At 42.3% G+C, this 18,414-nt stretch overlaps 1 protein-coding gene across 6 annotated transcripts in view; it reads right to left on the bottom strand.

The window, feature by feature from the left end:
* Positions 1–18,414, bottom strand: part of DISC1 (DISC1 scaffold protein) — a 368,084-nt gene that overhangs the window by 244,025 nt on the left and 105,645 nt on the right. For 5 of the 6 annotated variants that reach the window (XM_017526541.2, XM_037737790.1, XM_017526539.2 and 2 more), the window contains one exon: positions 11,953–12,103. The exons of the other annotated variant lie outside the window; for it this stretch is intronic. In XM_017526541.2, coding sequence (XP_017382030.1) covers positions 11,953–12,103 — 151 coding nt within the window. Of the gene's footprint in view, positions 1–11,952; positions 12,104–18,414 lie in introns of those variants that run through there. 6 annotated transcript variants of the gene reach the window in all.

Here is an 18,414-nt window from a genome sequence, read left to right as displayed (position 1 = left end):
GGGGAGGGGAGGGGAGGGGAGGGAAGGGAGAAAGGAGGGAGGGAGGAAAGAAAGGGAGAGGAAGGAAGGAAAGTGAGAGAGGAAGGGAGGGAGGGAGAGAGGGAGGAAGGGAGAGAGGGAGGGAGGGAAGGAAAGAGAGAGAAGGAAGGAAGGAAGGAGGGAAGGAAGGAAGGAGGGAAGAGACAAAAATGTGTCTGAGGATCTTTATGTGTGTCAGAAAAATTATCTGGAACAAAACCACCCTCAGCTACTGATGTCTGTGGGAATGAAATGCACTTCCTCCTCTGGCTCCAGAGTCTCCACCTGTTTGCACAGTTCCTCATTCCTGACTATGAACCAGGGGAGGGAAGGGATTGAGCGTATCTCATGGTGATGACCCCAGTGCCTGGCACTGAGTAGGGGCTTAGCAAATATTTATTGAATGGTTCAATGAGTCTGTGCCCTAGAAAATCCAGAAGTCGTTTATATTCACTTTTCTATTGCATTGGATCATTTATTTGCACTAATTTATTTCTCAATTTGCTCTGCTTATGCTAATATTAAGAGTTTCTTGAATTTCCTAAAGAGATACCATCTGGGTCAGGACGAGAGCCATTGAAGGAAATCAACACAGAATTGAAAATTAGCTACAGAGGGGCTACAGGTGGGAAACTGGGAATTCTCTATATTATCATTAATCACATTCATTACTTAATCCATAAGAAAATCCCCTGTGATTAACGAAAACTACTCTGTCTGCCTCTCATATTCTTACTCCAGGTAGAGAAAGGGATCCATAGACGGCTGAGTGATGGCCCCAGGACGCACTGTAGCACAGTAATGAAGCCAGGGACGGGCTTCTGAGTCAGGCTTCCTCTGTTCTGCAATGTTGTCCCCTTTACATTTAATAATTCTCAATGTGTAATCCCTAATGTCACTGCAAATTAGCATTGCTGCTGTAAACTAATCAGTATGCAAAATGAGCAAATCCCTCAGGGCAAGAATTAAAAACATGCAGGGTAGAGTGTTAGAACAGCACTCAGTACCAGTGGGGACTCAGGTGTCCAAGATCACACCCAGACCCAGAGTTTCATACAGGTCTCCACCGGGACCAGCCCAATAATACCTGAAAAATCTTGGCCTTTCTACGCTACTGTCTTTTCCAATGATTTAAAGGAGGATAAAATCCATTCATAAAATAAGATCCTATATCGCAGAAAAAATTAGCTCCAAATTGCACAGGAAAAATGTTTTCATTGCATTGATAACTTCTACAGTGTGACTGTTGTGAATGCATATTTCAGGAATATTGAAAAAGGAATGAAGAAATCATCGAGGTAGTCACATTCCTTGGGAAACTTTCGTTGTTCTATACAGTTTTATCCCACTCATAGAAATGACCGCCCTCCAAGAGAGACACATGAATATTTATTTGGGTTAATAATGGTTATGCCTGATGCCACCAGCCTCAGGACAGACTTCAGTTGAATTTGATCGAAGAGGATGATATGGGATACCTTTATCTGGGGGTTATTTAAAATCCAGTAGTTCCAAAACAAGTCCTGAGGAGTCCTCTGTGGCTCACAACTTATTTTTCCCCTCTTGTCCTTTCTTCCTTCTCTTCTAGACGCCATGACAAAGGGTTTGGAGCTGGTCTCCTGGAAGTGGGACATAGGGCACACCACTGTTCCTTGTGGTTCAGTGATCTGATCTGATCTGAGGTTCAGAAATACACCTGGTATGTTGGTAATAATTTTTTTTGAGACGGAGTTTCACTCTTGTTGCCCAGGCTGGAGTGCAATGGTGTGATCTCAGCTCACCACAACCTCCACCTGCTGGGTTCAAGTGATTCTCCTGCCACAGCCTCCCAAGTAGCTGAGATTACAAGCAGGAGCCACCACGCCCGGCTAATTTTGTATTTTTAGTAGAGATGGGGTATCCCCATGTTGGTCAGGCTGGTCTTGAACTCCCAACCTAAGGTGATCCGCCCGCCTCAGCCTCCCAAAGTGCTGGGATTACAGGCATGAGCCACCACGCCCAACCTACAAATATTTTTTTCTTAGCAATGGGGTCTTGCTCTGTCAGTCAGGCTTGAGTGTTGTGGTGTAATCATAGCTCACGACAGCCCCAAACTCCTGAGTCCAAGCACTCCTCCTGACTTAGCTTTCCAATTAGCTAGGACTACAGGTGTGTGCCACCACATTTGGCTAGTTTTTTGTTTCGTTTTGTTTCGTTTGTGGAGATGGGGGTCTCATTATGTGGCTCAGGCTCGTCTCAAACTCTCAGTCTCAAGCAACCCTCCTGCCTCAGCCTGCCAAAGAGCTGGGATTTCAGGTGTGAGCCATCATGTCCAGCCAGTAATGAAAATTTTTATGTTGTATGATAGCCATCTCATTTTACATCCCGGGTAAAATGTGTCTGTAACAGTTATTTTCTGGACTCATACAGTGTACCTTGATTCTAATTTCCAGAGCTTAGAGCCGACCATCACTGAACTCTGTTACACTGAATGCTGTGATGGTCCCTACATGACAACCAAAGGGAAATAAAGAATCACGTTTCGGGGCCAGGCAAGGTGGCTCATGCCTGTAATCCCCACATTTTGGAACGCTGATCACTTGAAGTCCGGAGTTTGAGACCAGCCTGACCAACATGGAGAAACCCTGTTTCTACTAAAAATACAAAGTTGGCCAGGTGTGGTGGCGCATGCCTGTAATCCCAGCTACTCGGGAGGCTGAGGCAAAAGAATCACTTGAACCTGGGAGGCAGAGGTTGCGGTGAGCCAATATCATACCATTGCACTCCAGCCTGGGCAACAAAAGTGAAACTCCATCTCAAATGTGTGTGTGTATATATATATATATCATATGTTTCAAAGGCAATTGAGGAACACTTGGTCAGAGGAAGAATGAGTCTGTCCAAAAGCATCACAGGGCTGCACAACATTCATCTTCTCTGTTCCCATCTCAAAGGAAGTATTCGTGTGGGAAATATGTGGACAAGCAAACTGGGGCTCTGCCTTGATAAGCCCCACTGGAAAGCCATAGTGGACCTTTGTTTTAAAGTTTGTTGTATTTTGTTTGCTTGAGTTTGAAGTTATCCATTGGGAAAAGGTCTTTGACAAAGAACATTTTGTGTGCACATGCACACGAACACATGCACGCATACACACAACTTAGGTTACAAATATGACCAGTTTGCATGTACGCGTTGGTGAAGATCCAGTGGAAAAATGCATGGGAATAGTTAGAGAAATGCAATGTATTCATGAGAAAATTATCATCCAAATGTGTGATAGCAGGCTAACCCTCTCTCTTGGGAGAAAGGAAAAATAACTTTCCTTTGACTGGGTGAAAGACACAGTAGGAACAGAAGCCTCTCCTCTTCTGATCCCTTTTGTCACAGGATATGGAGGAGGAATTTTCCGGTTGCTCCAGAGTTGGAAACCAAAGCTGAAGGGCGTAGACCTAAATGCCCTGCGTTCTGAATCTCTAATGTTGGAGTGGGGCATCCTACCCCTGGGGCTGCTCAACCAGCACCACTGCAGTCAACCACCACTCTCAATCCCCACCCACCTGTTGGCCATGTAGGAAATGGAGTCTTCACGAGAGATGCGTTTTTCTCCCCTGTCCTATGGTTTGCCGGTCCAAACCTGGCCCACATGGGAGAAAACTCTTCTATCCACCCAGTGGGAAAAAAATCCACTAGGTTCACTCATAAAGATTGGGGATGCCCTGCAAGAAGGAAGACTGATAACTAATCCTCCAACATGGATATCTGTCTGTGTTTAGGTTCTCCTAGCAGCAGAGCCTGAGACAGGGACCTGAGTGCAGGTTGTTTTTTGAAGAAGTGATCCCCAAGAAACTGGAGTGAGAAAGAGGAAAATTGAATAAAAGGTTCATTGTGGAGCTGATTACTACATGGGCAAATGGAACCCAATAGGCAAACGATTCTTAGTAGTAGGAACCTTCTAGAAAATTAAAAAAAAAAAAAAAAAATGTGTGGAGCCTGCCTCAGAACTGTTCCCTGAGAGGCTGGGTAGGCTGGGGCATTGAGCGAGGGTCACTCTCAGGACAGTACCCACCCCCACCCCTCTTCACGCAGCTTCCGAGGAGAACACCTGTGCAGACAGGCCGGATAAGCCTGCTGGGTGCCTTAGTGGAAAGCCGACAGTGAGCAGGGTTCCCAGATGTGGAGGAAATCGTAGGGAGGCCAAGGGATTGGGACACAGGGCACCAAAACTGTCTACTGCAACATTGTTTAAGCAACTCACTTCTTTTGTGTCGCCGCCCCCTCAAGCAGGGATAAAGGAATTAGAGAGAGCTAACAGGGCAAAGAGGGTCTGTTACGGGGTGGCCTCAGCAAACACCATTCGTTGTGACAGAGATACATGAACTTCCCACGGGAATCAAGTGGACATCACGAAAGTTATTCCTCGAACAAGCAAACCCATTGGGCCAGGGGACCCCATAGAAGAGGGGTCAAATGATTTGAGTACCGATATCTGCCATCAGAGGAACCTGGTTTACCCCTGAAGGTAGTTAAAACTCTCCAGGCTGCTAGCAGGATCTGAACATATCAAGGGTGACCCAGGGTGCTCTTCTACATAAGTTCAGAGGATTAAACAGTGTTTTTCAAAAAGTTGAATTACATTGTGATTTTTAAGATCAAAGTGACAATAAAAATAATAACACACAAAGTATCTGATTGTATCTGGCTGTTTACAGCTTCTTAAATCTTAACCTAAACTACATTTTCTTAATCTGGGAGCCAAAGACCCTCTAAGGAGTGAACGAATAACTCAGAAGACCTGTGAGTCTCCTGAAACCACACTCAATAGTTTGCGTACATATACATACATGGTTTCGCAATAGAGGAAGTCTATAGCTTTCATCAGCTTCTCAAAATAAATAAATACTTGATCCCAGAAAGGTTAACAGGAACTTATTTGCGTTATTAATTAGTATCTAAATTTTTTCATGTTGATACAACTATTCTATTTCTACAGGAAAAGCACCACTCATTCAAAAATACTATATTTCACCTTTGATGCAGAGGAAGAGCCTGTGAGAGCTGTTTCTGTCCAGGCTCTGGGCTGTGTGGACTTCAGCCTGGCACCATGGCCCCCTGGTGGTCACTGTGAAAACTGCAGTGGGTACTTAGCACACTGAAAGGTTTTTAAAAATTATTAGTAATTATGTAATTGTGTTAATATGCATTAGAAAAATTTCAGAAAGTTAATTTCAACTCATTATTTTCTAGTTATGGCGATAATAAGACAGGTGGATTTAGCAAAAGAAAAGCCAAGATAAAACATAAATAACTGAAGTTTAGAAATCAGTGATCTAATTTAATCCCCTTATTTTCTGATGAGGGGAGTGGAATTTGGAGAGATTTGATAACTACACCAAGCCATATAGAGCTGGTTAGTGGAAGAGAAAGGACCAGAACTGACCTCCTATCCAAGGTTCTGTCAAGATTCTGTGCAACCCTTCTTGCTGGTAATTTCAGAAGAAAAGCTGTAGGCGCATTTTCCTCTAGGGCAACTGAATCCCAATAAAGTGAAGTCAGTCTCTCTCTCTCTCTCTCGATATTCACATATACGTTTGTGAACCTATATATAGCTACATATGCATACGTGTTACACATTATGTCACACACATTCACACATTAAATGAATACAGAACACAGATTATGGGCCAAACACTGTTCTAGTCTCTAGAAATAGAAAGATAAATATAACACAGTCTTGTCCTCAAGGAGCTTATCATCTGTCAGAGTAAACAGATATTCAAGAAAACAGGTTTATTTAAGTCCCAAGCAGAAATGAAGTCATTCAAGGTGTGCTGTCATTCAAGGGCGAGGGGAGATGGTGTGACTGATGAGCAGAGCTTTGCAAGAATATTAGTTTACTAAGTCTGGAAGAACGGGCAATAGTTGGTGACCACAAAGGGCCATGAGCAAGATCATAGAATCTACAAACATTCAGAACATGGGGGTAACTTACAACACTTCTGTAAGGCTCTATTGCAGATGCTGGTAATGGCTAGTTAAATGCAGGGGCTGGATCACGAAGTCTCTGGATATCATGCTAAGCAACATGAATTTTATCCTGCAAGCAATGGGGAGCCATTAAGCAAAATGTAATATTTCTATCATGTCCTTGTGGAAGATGAACGAGAGGCGGTAATAATGGAATCAGAAATACCAGCAAGGAGACCACTGCAATAATCCAGATTTAAATTGTTAAAGAGCAGAACTAAGGCATTGTTGTGCAGGTGAGACAAGTGAGTGGGAATGAGAAAGACAGTGGAAGAAACAGGACTTGGTGACCAGTGACTGCAGGGAGGGATGGAAAAGGAGGAGCCAGAGATGCCTCAGAGTCCTTGCTTGGGTAACTAGGTAAATGGCAGTGAAAGTCACTGAGACTGGGGATGTAGGAGAAGGAACTGAATGGGGAGAACAATAGTAAATTTAATTTAAAAGACAGTAAACTTAGTAAAAGGCAAGGATAAAGAGATGGTAACTTTAAGAACAAAAACATACTAAATTTAGTAAAGATGAGGGAGATGCTCAACGGAAAACTGAACTGTGGACTGGAACTCTGGAAATAAATCAGGGCTAGAGATAGAAATTTGATAAAAATTAGTATAGACACAGTATCTTAATCCTCAGAGCATTTGAGACCACCCAGAAATAAGATACAAAGTGAGAACAGAGGAAAAGCTAGAACAGAAGACAGAGGAACATCAATATTAGAGAAAGGAGCCAGGAATGGTGGTTCACGCCTGTAATCCCAACACTTCAGGGGCCCAAAGTGGGAGAATTGCTTGAGCCCAGGAGTTCAAGACCAGCCTGGCCCATATAGTCAGACCCTATCTCAAAAAAAAAAAAAAAAAAAAAAAGAAGAAGAAGAAGAAGAAGAAAGGGAGAGAAGGAGCTCAAAAGACATTAAGAAAAATGGCCAGAAAGGTAGCAAGAAGACCAGGAAGGGTGAAATCATGAAAGCCAAGGGGAGCGGGAGTTTTAAGAATGAATTTAAATATTCTAGACACTGCCATGATAAATAGCAGAAAAATAATTGAAAAATGCCTTTTAAATTTAGCTAATAGAAAGTCATTGCTGACTTTGATAGAAATCCGAAGAGTGATAGAGACAGAAACCAAGTCACAGTGGGCTCAAAACGTGAACGGAACGTAAAAGCACAGTATACAGACAACTCCTGTGAGGACAAGAAAAGAGGGTGGTAGCTCATGAAGTAAGCCAACAGCTAATATTATCTTGATAAACGTGTAATAAAGTCCCATACTTTTCTGGGGGCCTTATTATTTTGAACCCCATAAAAAGTTTGACAGGTTTGAAACAGTCAAATATAAGAGATGCCCTTATGGTGTAACCTAATATAATTAAGAATGCATGACACTGGCTTTTAGTTAATCATATTCTATTATAAACTGGCAAGACCATGATAAAATCATCACTCTCTGCTATGATTTGGATTTGTGTCCCCACCCAAATCTCTTGTTGAATTGTAGTCCCTGATGTGGGAGTTGGGGCCTGGTGGGGGGAGGTGATTGTATCATAAGAATGGATTTTATATGAATGTTTAGCACCATCCCCTCATGTTCTCATGATAGAGTTCCCAAAACATCTGGTTGTTTAAAAGTGAATAACATCTCCCATTTTTCCCTCTCTTGCTGCTCCAGCCATGTGATATGTCTGCTCCCCTTTCACCGTCTGCCATGATTGTAAGTTACCCAAGGACTCCCCAGAAGCCAAGCAGATGCCAGATCATGCTTCCTGTACATCCTGCAGAACTGTAAGCCTATTAAGCCTCTTTTCTTTATAAATTACCCAGTCTTGGGTATTTTTTTATAATAATGTGAAGACAGACTAATACAGAAAATTGGTACAAAGACGCAGGGCATTGCTATAAAGATACCTGAAAATGTGGAAGTTGCTTTGAAATTGGGTAGTAGGCAGAGGTTGAAAGAGTGTGCATGGCTCAGAAGAAGACAGGAAGGTGAGGAAAAGTTTGGAAATTCCTTGAAACTGATTAAATGGTTATGACCAAAATGCTGGAAGTTATATGAACAGTGAAAGCCAGGCTGCTGAAGTCTCAGATTGACATGAGGAACTTATTGGGAACTGAAGTAAAGCTCACTTTTGTTACGCCTTAGCAAAGAACTTAGCTGCATTGTCCCCCTGCCCTAGGTTGTTTGTGGAACTTTGAACTTGAGAGTAATGATTTAAGGTATCTGGTGGTAGAAATTTCTAGGCAGCAAAGCATTCAAGATGTGGCCTGGCTGCTTCTAACAACCTGTGCTTATATGCATGAGCTAAAGTTGGAACTTATATATAAAGGGGAAGCAAGTTATAAAAGTTTGGAAAATTTGCAGCTTGGCCATGTGGTAGAAAAAAAAAGGCCAATTTTCAGGGGAGGAATTCAAGCAGGCTGCAAAAATTTGCATAAGTAAAAAGAAGCTGTGTGCTAATAGCTAAGACAATGGGGAAAAGGCCTCAGAGGCATTTTAGAGACCTTCATGGCAACCCCTCCCATCACAGGCTTGGAGGCCTATGAGGACAGAACGGTTTCATGGGCCAGGCCAGGGCCCTACTGCTTTGCACAGTCTCAGAACACTGCTCTCCACACTGCTCTGTTTTTCCAACTCCAGCCTTGTCTCAAAGGGGTCCAGATATAGCTTGGGCCACTGCTTCTGAGGGTACAAGCCATAAGCCCTGGCAAATTCCACATGGTGATAAGACTGAGGGTCCACAGAATACAAGAGTTGAGGCTTGGGAGCATCTGCCTAGATTTCAGAGGATGCATGAGCTTGTTGCCTAGGTAGAAGACTGCTGCAGGGGAGGAGCCCTCTTGGGGAACCACTACTAGGGTAGTAGGGAGGGGAAATATGGGGTTGGAGCCCCAACACCAAGTCCCCATGGGGGCACTGCCTAGTGGAGCTGTGAGAAGGGGTCCACTATCTTGCAGACCCTAGAATGATAGATCCACTGGCAGCTTGCACCCTCAGCATGGAAAAGCTGTAGGCACTCAATGCCAGCCTATGAGAGCAGCTGCAGGGGCTGAACCCTGCAAAGCCACAGAGGCAGGGCTGCCCAAGTTCATGGGAGCCCACTCCTTGCACCAGTGTGCTCTGGATGTGAGACATGGAGTGAAAAGGAGATTATTTTGGAGCTTTAAGATTTAATGACTGCCCCACTGGGTTTCAAATTGCATGGGGCCTGTAGCCCCTTTCTTTCAGACAATTTCTCTCTTTTGGAACAGGAGCATTAACCCAATGCCTATACCTCGGAAGTAACTAAATGGTTTTTTATTTTACATGCTCACAGGCAGAAGGGACTAGCCTTGTCTCAGATGAGACTTTGGACTTTGAACTTCTGAATTAATGCCGGAAATGAGCTAAGACTTTGGGGGACTATTGGGAAGGGATGCTTATATTTTGCAATGTGAGAAAGACATGAGATTTGCGGAGACCATGGGTGGAATGATATGGCTTGGATCTGTGTCCCCACCCAAATCTCATGTCATGTAATCCCCAGTGTTGGAGGCAGGGTCTGGTGGGAAACGATTGTACCATGAAGGTGGATATTTCATGAACGGTTTAGCACCATCCTCTTGGCGCTGTTCTTATGATACAGTTCACATGAGATCTGGTTGTTTAAAAGTATGTGGCACCTCCCTCTTTTCTCTCTTGCTCCTACTCTGGCCATTCAATGTGTGTGCTCTCCTTTCACCTTACGCCATGATTATGAGTTTCCTGAGGCCTCCCCAGGAGCTGAGCAGATGCTAGCCTCATGCTCCCTGTACAGCCTGAAGAATCATGAGCTAATTAATCCTTTTTCATTTATAAATTACTCAGTCTCAGCTAATTGTTTATAACAATGTGAAAATGGACTAATACGCTCTCCATCCAACTTGCATGTAGGGCTAAAGAGATAGTAATTTATCAGCCTTTGCCAGCCCATACTTAGAGAGGCAGCATAGTGCACTGGTTCGCAGACAGGATGCAAGCCAGACAGCTGGGTTTGTGCCTCCCTCAGTACTCAACATGCTGGTTGGTCTGCCTGAGTTTCTTAGCTTCTACTGGGCCTGGTTTCCTCATCTTAAAATTCAGGTATTGATGTAGATACAGATCTCTATACACATAGATATCAATATATAAAATAATACTACCCCCTAGAATTGTCATGAAGATTAAACGAGTTATTTAAATGAATGAATAAGCAAACTGTAGTCTATCCAGACAATGGAGTATTATACAGCCTTGAAATGAAGGAAATTCTGACACGAGCTATCAGATGAATGAACCTGGAAGACACTATGCTATGAGAAAGGTCAGTCACAAAAGAACAAATATTGTATGGTTCCACTTATATGAGGTACGCAGAGTAGTCAAATTCAGAGAAATGGAAATTAGAATGTGTTTGTCAGGGGCCAGAAGAGGAGAAGGGATGGGGATTTATTGCTTAATGGCAGAGAGTGTTAGTTGGGGAAGAGGAAAAAGTTCTGGAGATGAATGGTGGTGAGGGTTGTACAGCATTATAATGTATTTAGTACCACTGAACTGTATACTTAACAATGGCTAAGATGGTGAATTTTATGTTACGTGTATTTTACCACAATTTTTAAAAAATGGAAATAAATTAAATGAGTAACTTCTAAAGCACTTAGTAACTGTTATGTGTTTGTTCAATAAATAGAAACATAATAAATTAGCTAAATTTATTGTGCCTCAATTTTTTTGCCCCATTTCTATATGCTTGCTAAAGATCTCCCAAGACTAAAGTAGAGGACAAGAAATAATCCCAAAGATGAAAGAATGAGAGAATTACACAGAAAGTCAATTTGGGAGGGGCCTCATGCTTGAAAGAAAGAGGAACAGGCAATGTTGTAATGACGTCTCAATGTCAGATGAGAAAGGCATGGAAATGGCAAGGCAAAATTTACTCCCTGTTTAAGAGAACCATGAAAAAGTTCCCTGAGCAAACAGTTATAAAAAGGCACCTACCAGGTGCTATTCACTCTGCTATATGCTACTGACAAAACTGAGAAAATAACTGGCCTCACAGTCCAGAAGGGCTTTAGGGAGGGACCAAGATAAACTAAATGTATAATGCCATGTACACTTAATAGGAAGGGGCCAGACAGTCTTGCGATTGTCAGGGCCAATTGGAAGTGAGAAATAAAGTGGAATTGTTGTGGTCATGTTGACACCTAGAAACAGACCTGAATTGTGATGAGGCTCACAGCAGTCATAAAACACTTGTTCCCTCTCAGACCTTTACCTGGAGAGAGAGGGAACAGGCAGGTAGATGGAGCAATGGTTCTCAGCCTTTTCAAGCATGCCAACATCTGGGAGCCACCCTTGCCTACCACCTCGAGACATTCCGACTCAGCTTGCCTGAGGTGGGGGTGGACATTGGTAGGTTTTAAATCTCTCTAAGTTATTCAAACATGCAGCCAGGACCACAAGCCACTAGATTAGAAGCAGCAATTGCTCTCTATATATTACTGATCCCAGAAGAGCCTTGGGTGAATGTTGCTCGGGAGCTGGAAGTAGAGTTAGGAGGAAGAAGGGTTTTCATTGCTCGGTCAGAGGGGACCATATATGGATCTTACAGGCTTAATAGGATCACAGGACACCAAGCTGCCTCAACAAGAGGAAATGACCACACCTTCTTAGAAGGAATGATTCAGACCTGGGATGCAGCTGCACTTGTGGAGGATCTCTCTCTGCCAAGTAGCAGAAAAGTCTTGTCTAGAGAAGCATGACCCACGTGAGTCATTCCCTCACTCTGGAAGGACCCTCACCTTCCCAACCAACAAAGGGCCCTTCCCAGGAAAGCAGCCGAGGGTTCCTACAGCTAAGCTCCTCCCAGCTCTTTACTATGTGGGAGCTGAAAGGTAGGAAGAAACATGAGGAGGAAATGGCGACAATGACAAGTACTCACTGCTCAGTGGCCCCATGGCGCAAGGCAGCCTGGACTTGTGCTGCCAGGTGACCCAGGAAGCTGCTTAGAGCTGGCTGCCTTGAAGGAAGCTGAAAGTGCAGGCTGATTGTCTCTTGTTCCAGGTCTTCTAATCTTTGTTTTAACATCTCAGCTGGAAACCCAAAATGATGAAAGAAAGGAAAAAAGAACCATGAAACCCAGTGAGAAGGTTACTAGTTTCTAGGCCAGCAATTTCATCTCTAAGTTGGTACTTCTAAGAATCTCCTCTGCGCGAACAAGATGGCTCTCCCATCTTTTACTCTTCTAACTCTCAAAGGTCACTGTTGACATAATGATATGATGGTCACAACTATGATCCTCATACAGAGGGATAGTTAATACAAATTATTTTTAAAGCACAGTGAGAATTTTGGGGAAAAAACTATAATTTTGGTGAGCTCTATATAATTAGCTTTCTAAAAACTCAGTGTCTAAGTTTTGATTTCAACATTTCCTCAGAAATTGCACATCCAGATAGAGCCAGTCACAGTTACAAAGCCATAAAAGTGACGTTCAAATTCTACCATGCTATAAAGAACCATATATCTACTTCTGTTGTAAAGTAGGGGCTCTATTATATTTTAATGACCTTTAGTCTCCTAGCACAGTGTAAATATAGAATCCTTATATTTTTGGATGAAAAAAATGAAAATAAACTCCAGATCATTTGGAAGAGTGATGTCAGCAAAATGGTTGACTAGAGAGGACTGGCATTCTGCCTGCCCCCCGACCCACCAAAACGACCAAGGCAATGAATCAACAGCCAAGAGCTGACTGGAGTGTTGAAGGAGGGTGCTGAAGTACAGTGGGGGAGTGAAGATGCATCCGTGGGGACTGGCAGTCCAGAAAGGCAGCATGCAGGCACTCAGCCGCTGCAGCCCTGTATCCCCTGCTCAGATTAAATCTGCCAGGAGTCAGGAGGGACATCTCATTGCATGGAAAAGATAAACAGAAGGACCTCATCCACCTCTACTGACACAGCAAACACCTACAGTCCTTACAAAAGGAGAATCTCACAGTTCTCGCAAGCCCTGCATCCAGTTTGCAGAGCTGCCAGGAATCTGCACAGCAGCATTGCTCCAGATTAGAACCATAAGGTATGCACTCCCCACCCCCACCCAGCCCCTCTGAGCCAATCTGTTGCAGAGCATCATCTTGAGACCAGAGCCACCTCTGGAGTGCATCCTCCTCTGGAGCCAGGAATCACTATATCTCTTCAGCACTGGAGCTCCTTCTTCATTCAACCAAGCCCACCCAGGTGGCTGAATGCCATAATCCCAGGAGCCTGGTCCGAAGGTAAGCTGTGACACTGGTCCTGCACAGCATGAAAAACCACCCTCACTACTGCACTTCTAGCTGGAGGAACAGTCTGCCACTGCTGCCTAGGATGAACCCACCCTTGAGTCAGCCAATTCACTGTGTACCCTCCCCCAAGCAGGAGAGGGCACTGAGCCTTTCAGTATTTGATATGCCCCCAGGCTAGCAAAGTGGCTATGCGCCCACATTCAGGACCTGAGAAACAGGCCCGCAGCACCCTATTCCCTGAAGACACAACAAACCCTTGGCTTGCTCAGTGGCCCTGCACCTCCAATAAGGACCTCAGAGACAGCCCTTCAAGTTGGCCAAGCAGCCATGTACTGCATACCAAGGCCAGTGTACCACACCAAACTGACACCTTGATATGATTTGAATCTGTGTCCCCACCCAAATCTTATGTCAAACTGTAATCCCCAGTGTTGGAGATGAGTCCTAGTGGAAAGTTGATATGGTTTGGCTGTGTCCCCACCCAAATCCCAGTCCTTACGAAAGGAGAATCTCATGGTTCTTGCACACCCTGAGTCCAGTTTGGAGAGGGCCTTGAGCTTTTTGAATACCCATGTGTTGTGGGAGGGACCCAGTGGGAGGTAACTGAATCATGCAGGCAGGTCCTTCCCATGCTGCTCTCATGATATCGAATAAGACTCAAGAGATATAATGGTATCACAAGAAAAAGTTTCCCTGCCCAATCTCTCTTTGCCTGCCGCCATCCAGATAGGATGTGACTTGCTCCTCCTTGCCTTCTGCCGTTATTGTGAGGCCTCCTCAGCAATGTGGAACTGTAAGTCATTAAACCTCTTTTTTTTGTAAATTGCCCAGTCTTCATATCTTTATCAGCAGCATGAAAGTGGACTAATACAGAGGTGACTGGATCATGGGGATGTAGCTCTCATGAATTGTTTTACACCATTCCCCCTTGGTACTGCATAGTGAGTTCTCATGAGATCTGGTTGTCTAAAACTGTGTGGCCCCTTGCCCCACTCTCTCTTTCTCTCTCACTCCTGTTCCCAACATGTGAGGTGTGCCTGCTCCCGCTTTCCCTTCCACCATGATAGAGAGCACCAGAGGCCTCCCCAGAAGCAGAAGCCACTACGCTTCCTGCACAGCCTACAGAAGCGTGATCCAACTAAACCTCTTTTCTTTATAAATTACCCAGTCTCGGGTATTTATTTATAGCAATGCAAAAACAGATTAATACACACTCCATATGAATAAGTCTTTCCCTACAAAACCTACTTCATAAAATTGGAAGCAGTCCCTTTTCCACTAGATGCATAGATATCAACATAGGGATACATCAGCCATAAAAAAGCAAGGAAACATGTCACCTCCAGAGGAAAACAATGACTTTCCAGTAATATTTCCCAATCATAAGGAAATAAGTGAAATGGCATAAAAAGAATTCAAAATAGAAATCTTAAAAAAAAAACTCAGTGAAATACAAGAGAATTCAAATAGATAATTCAATAAAGCCAAGAAAACATTCATGATCTAAAATGAGAAATTCAACAAAGAGATAGACACCACAAAAAATAACCAAACAGAAATCCTGCAACTAACGAATTCAATGAATGAAATAAAAGGTACAATTAAAGTTTCAACACATACTAGACCAAGCAAAACAAATAATTTCTTAGCTCAAAGACAGGTCTTCTGAAATAACACAGGAAGACAAAAAAGAACTTAAAACGAATGAAGAAAGCCTACAAGATTTATAGGATACCATTAAGCAAATAAATATTCATATTATGAACATTCCAGAGAAAAAAATAAAAGGTGAGAAAAACACATCAAAAAGATAATATACCATGATCAAGTGGGATTTATCCCAGGAATGCAAAGTTGGTTCAAAATATGCAAATCAATAAACATCATACATCTCATCAATAGAATGAAGGGCAAAAATTACATGATCATCTCAATATATGCAGAAAAAGCTTTTGATAAAATTCAACATCCCTTCATAATAAAAAAAAATTCTCAACAAATTAGGTATAGAAGGAAAGCACCTCATCATAATAAAGGGCACGTATGACAAACACACAGTGAAGATCTTACAAATGAGGAAATGCTGAAAGCTTTTCCTCTAAGAAATGGACCAGCACAAGGATTCCCAACTGTCTCCACTCTTATTGAACATATCCCTGGAAATCCTATCCAGGGCAATTAGACAAGAGAGAAGAATAAAAGACATTCAAATTGGAATGGGGGAAGTCAAACTGTCCCCATTTGCAGATGACATGTTCTTTTATCTAGAAAAACCTAAAGACTGTAGTAAAACAACTCTTAGAACTAATAAATGAATTCAGTGAAGTTGAAGGATACAAAATTAATATACAAAAACCAGTGGCATTTCTATACATGAACAATAAACTAGCTGAAAAAGAAATTAAGAAGGAAATCTCACAATAACTACAAAAATATTAAAATACGTAGGAATAAATTTAACCAAAGAGGTGAACGATCGCTACAAGGAAAACTACAAAACACTGATGAAAGAAATTGAAGAGGATGAAAACAATTGGAAAGACAGCCATGCTGATGGATTGTAAGAATTAATATTGTTAAAATAAGACTGTAATCTCTATCAAAATACCAATGACATTTCTCACAGAAATAGAAAAAAAAATCCCAAAATTTGTATGGAACCACAGAAGACCCCAAATAACCAAAGTAATCATGAGCAAAAACAGCAATACTGGAGGTATCACTACCAGACCTCAAAATATATTACAAAGTTGTAGTAACCAAAACAACATGGTACTGGCATAAAATTAGATACACAGACCAATGAAATAGTATTGAGAATCCAGAAATTAATCCACATGTATACTGCCAACTGATTTTTGACAAAGATCCCAAGAACACCAATTGGGGAAAAGAAGGTCTCTTCAACAAATCGTGCTGGGAAAACTGGCTATCTTTAGGGAGAAGGATGAAACTAGACCACTGCCTCTCACCTCATATAAAAATCAACTCTAAATGGATCAAAGATCTAAAGGTAAGACCAAAAATGGTAAAACTAAAAGAAGAAAACTGAGGACATGAGTCTGGGGAAATATTTCATGAATAAGATTTTTAAAGCACAGACAATAATAGCAAAACTAAAATAGATTTTATCAAATTAAAAATCTTCTGCACAGCAAAGGAAACAATCAGCAAGGCCAGGCCCAATGCTTCACATCTGTAATCCCAGAATTTTGAGAGACTAAGTGAGGAGGATCACTTGAGCCCAGGAGTTTGAGACCAGTCTGGGAAACATGGTGAAACCCCATCTCTACACAAAATACAAAAATTAGCCAGGCATGGTGGTATATGACTGTAGTCCCAGCTACTCAGGAGGCTGAGGTGGGAGGATCACCTGAGTCTGGGGAAGTAGAGGCTGCAGTGATCTGTGATCATGCCACCACACTCCAGCCTGAAAAGCAGAGTGAGACTCTGTCTCAAAAAAATAAAAGAAAGAAACAATCAACAGAGTGAAAAGATAACCTACCGAATGGGACAAAATATTTGCAAACTATCCAACCAACATGGGGTTACTGTCCAGAATATACAAGAAACTGAATCACCTCAACTAAAGAAAAACAATCTAATTTTAAAATGGGCCAATGATCTGAACAGACATTTTTCAAAAGAAGGCAAACAAATGGTCAAAAATATATTTTGTAATGTTCAACATCACTAATCATCAGGTATATGCAAATCAAAATCACAATGAGGTATCATCTCATCCCTTGGCTATTATCAAAAGCCAAAAAAAAATAACAAATGCTTGTGAGGATGTGAAGAAAAATGAACTCTTACACACTGTTGGCGGGAATGTAAACCAGTACAGCCATTATGGAGAACAGTATGGATGTTCCTCAAGAAACTACAAATATAACAACCATAGGATCCAGCAATCCCACTACTGGCCATTTATCCAAAAGAGAGGAAATCAGCATCTCAAAGAGACAACTATATCCCCATGTTACTGCAGCACTATTCACAATAGTCAAGATATGGAATCAATCTAAGTGTCCAACAACAGACGAATGGATAAAGCAAATGTGGTATATATACAAAATGGAATACTATTCAGCCATTAAGAAAACCCTGTCATTCTTGGCAACATGGATGGAAGACATTATGTTCAGTGAAATAAACCAAGAACAGAAAGTTAAACATGTTTTCATTCATATTTGGAAGCTAAAATGAGTTTGTGTTGTCCATTTTGCATTGCCATAAAGGAACACCTGAGGCTGGGTAATTTATAAAGCAAGAGATTTATTTAGCTCATGGTTCGGCAAACTTTACAAGAAGCTTAGTGCCGGCATCTGCTTCCAGTGAGGGCCTCAGGAAGCTGGCAATCATGGCAGAAGGCTGAGGGAGAGCAGGCATCTCACGTGGCAAGAGAGGGAACAAGTGAGAGATGTCAGGCTCTTTTAAACAACCAGCTCTCATGTGAACTAACAGAGTGAGAACTCACTCATTACCATGGGAAGAGATCAAGCCATTCTCTAGGTATCCATCTCATGACCAAACACCTCCAACACTGGGGATCACATTTCAACATGAAATTTGGCAGAGACAAACATCCAAACTGTATCAGGGCTGACCTCATAGAAATAAAAAGTAGGATAGAGGATATTAGAGGCTGAGAAGGGTAGAGGGAAGTCAAGGATAAGAAAAGATTTATTAAAAGTTACAGAATTACAGTTAGCAATAGAGGATGACTACAGTTCACAATAGTATATTTCACAGTTTCAAATAGTCAGAAGGATACTGAATGTTCCCAACACAAAAAGATAATAAATGTTTAGGCTGGGCATGGTGGTTCATACCTGTAAACCCAGCATTTTGGGAGGGTGGATTGCTTGAGGTTGGGAGTTCAAGACCAGCTTGACCAACATGGTGAAACCCTATCTCTACTAAAAATACAAAACTTAGCCAGGCATGGTGGCGGGTGCTTGTGATCCCAGCTACTCAGACGCTAATCACTTGAACCCAGGATAGGGAGGTTGCAGTGAGCCAAGATCGCGCCACTGTACTCCGTCCTGGGCGATAGAGGGAAACTACATCTCAAAAAAAAAAAAACAAAAAAACAATTTTAGGGACATTCTACAA

The sequence above is a fragment of the Cebus imitator genome, unplaced genomic scaffold, assembly GCF_001604975.1.
Source record: "Cebus imitator isolate Cc_AM_T3 unplaced genomic scaffold, Cebus_imitator-1.0 Scaffold42, whole genome shotgun sequence".
Taxonomy (NCBI): domain Eukaryota; kingdom Metazoa; phylum Chordata; class Mammalia; order Primates; family Cebidae; genus Cebus; species Cebus imitator.
This window is presented reverse-complemented; position numbering and strand designations above follow the sequence as displayed.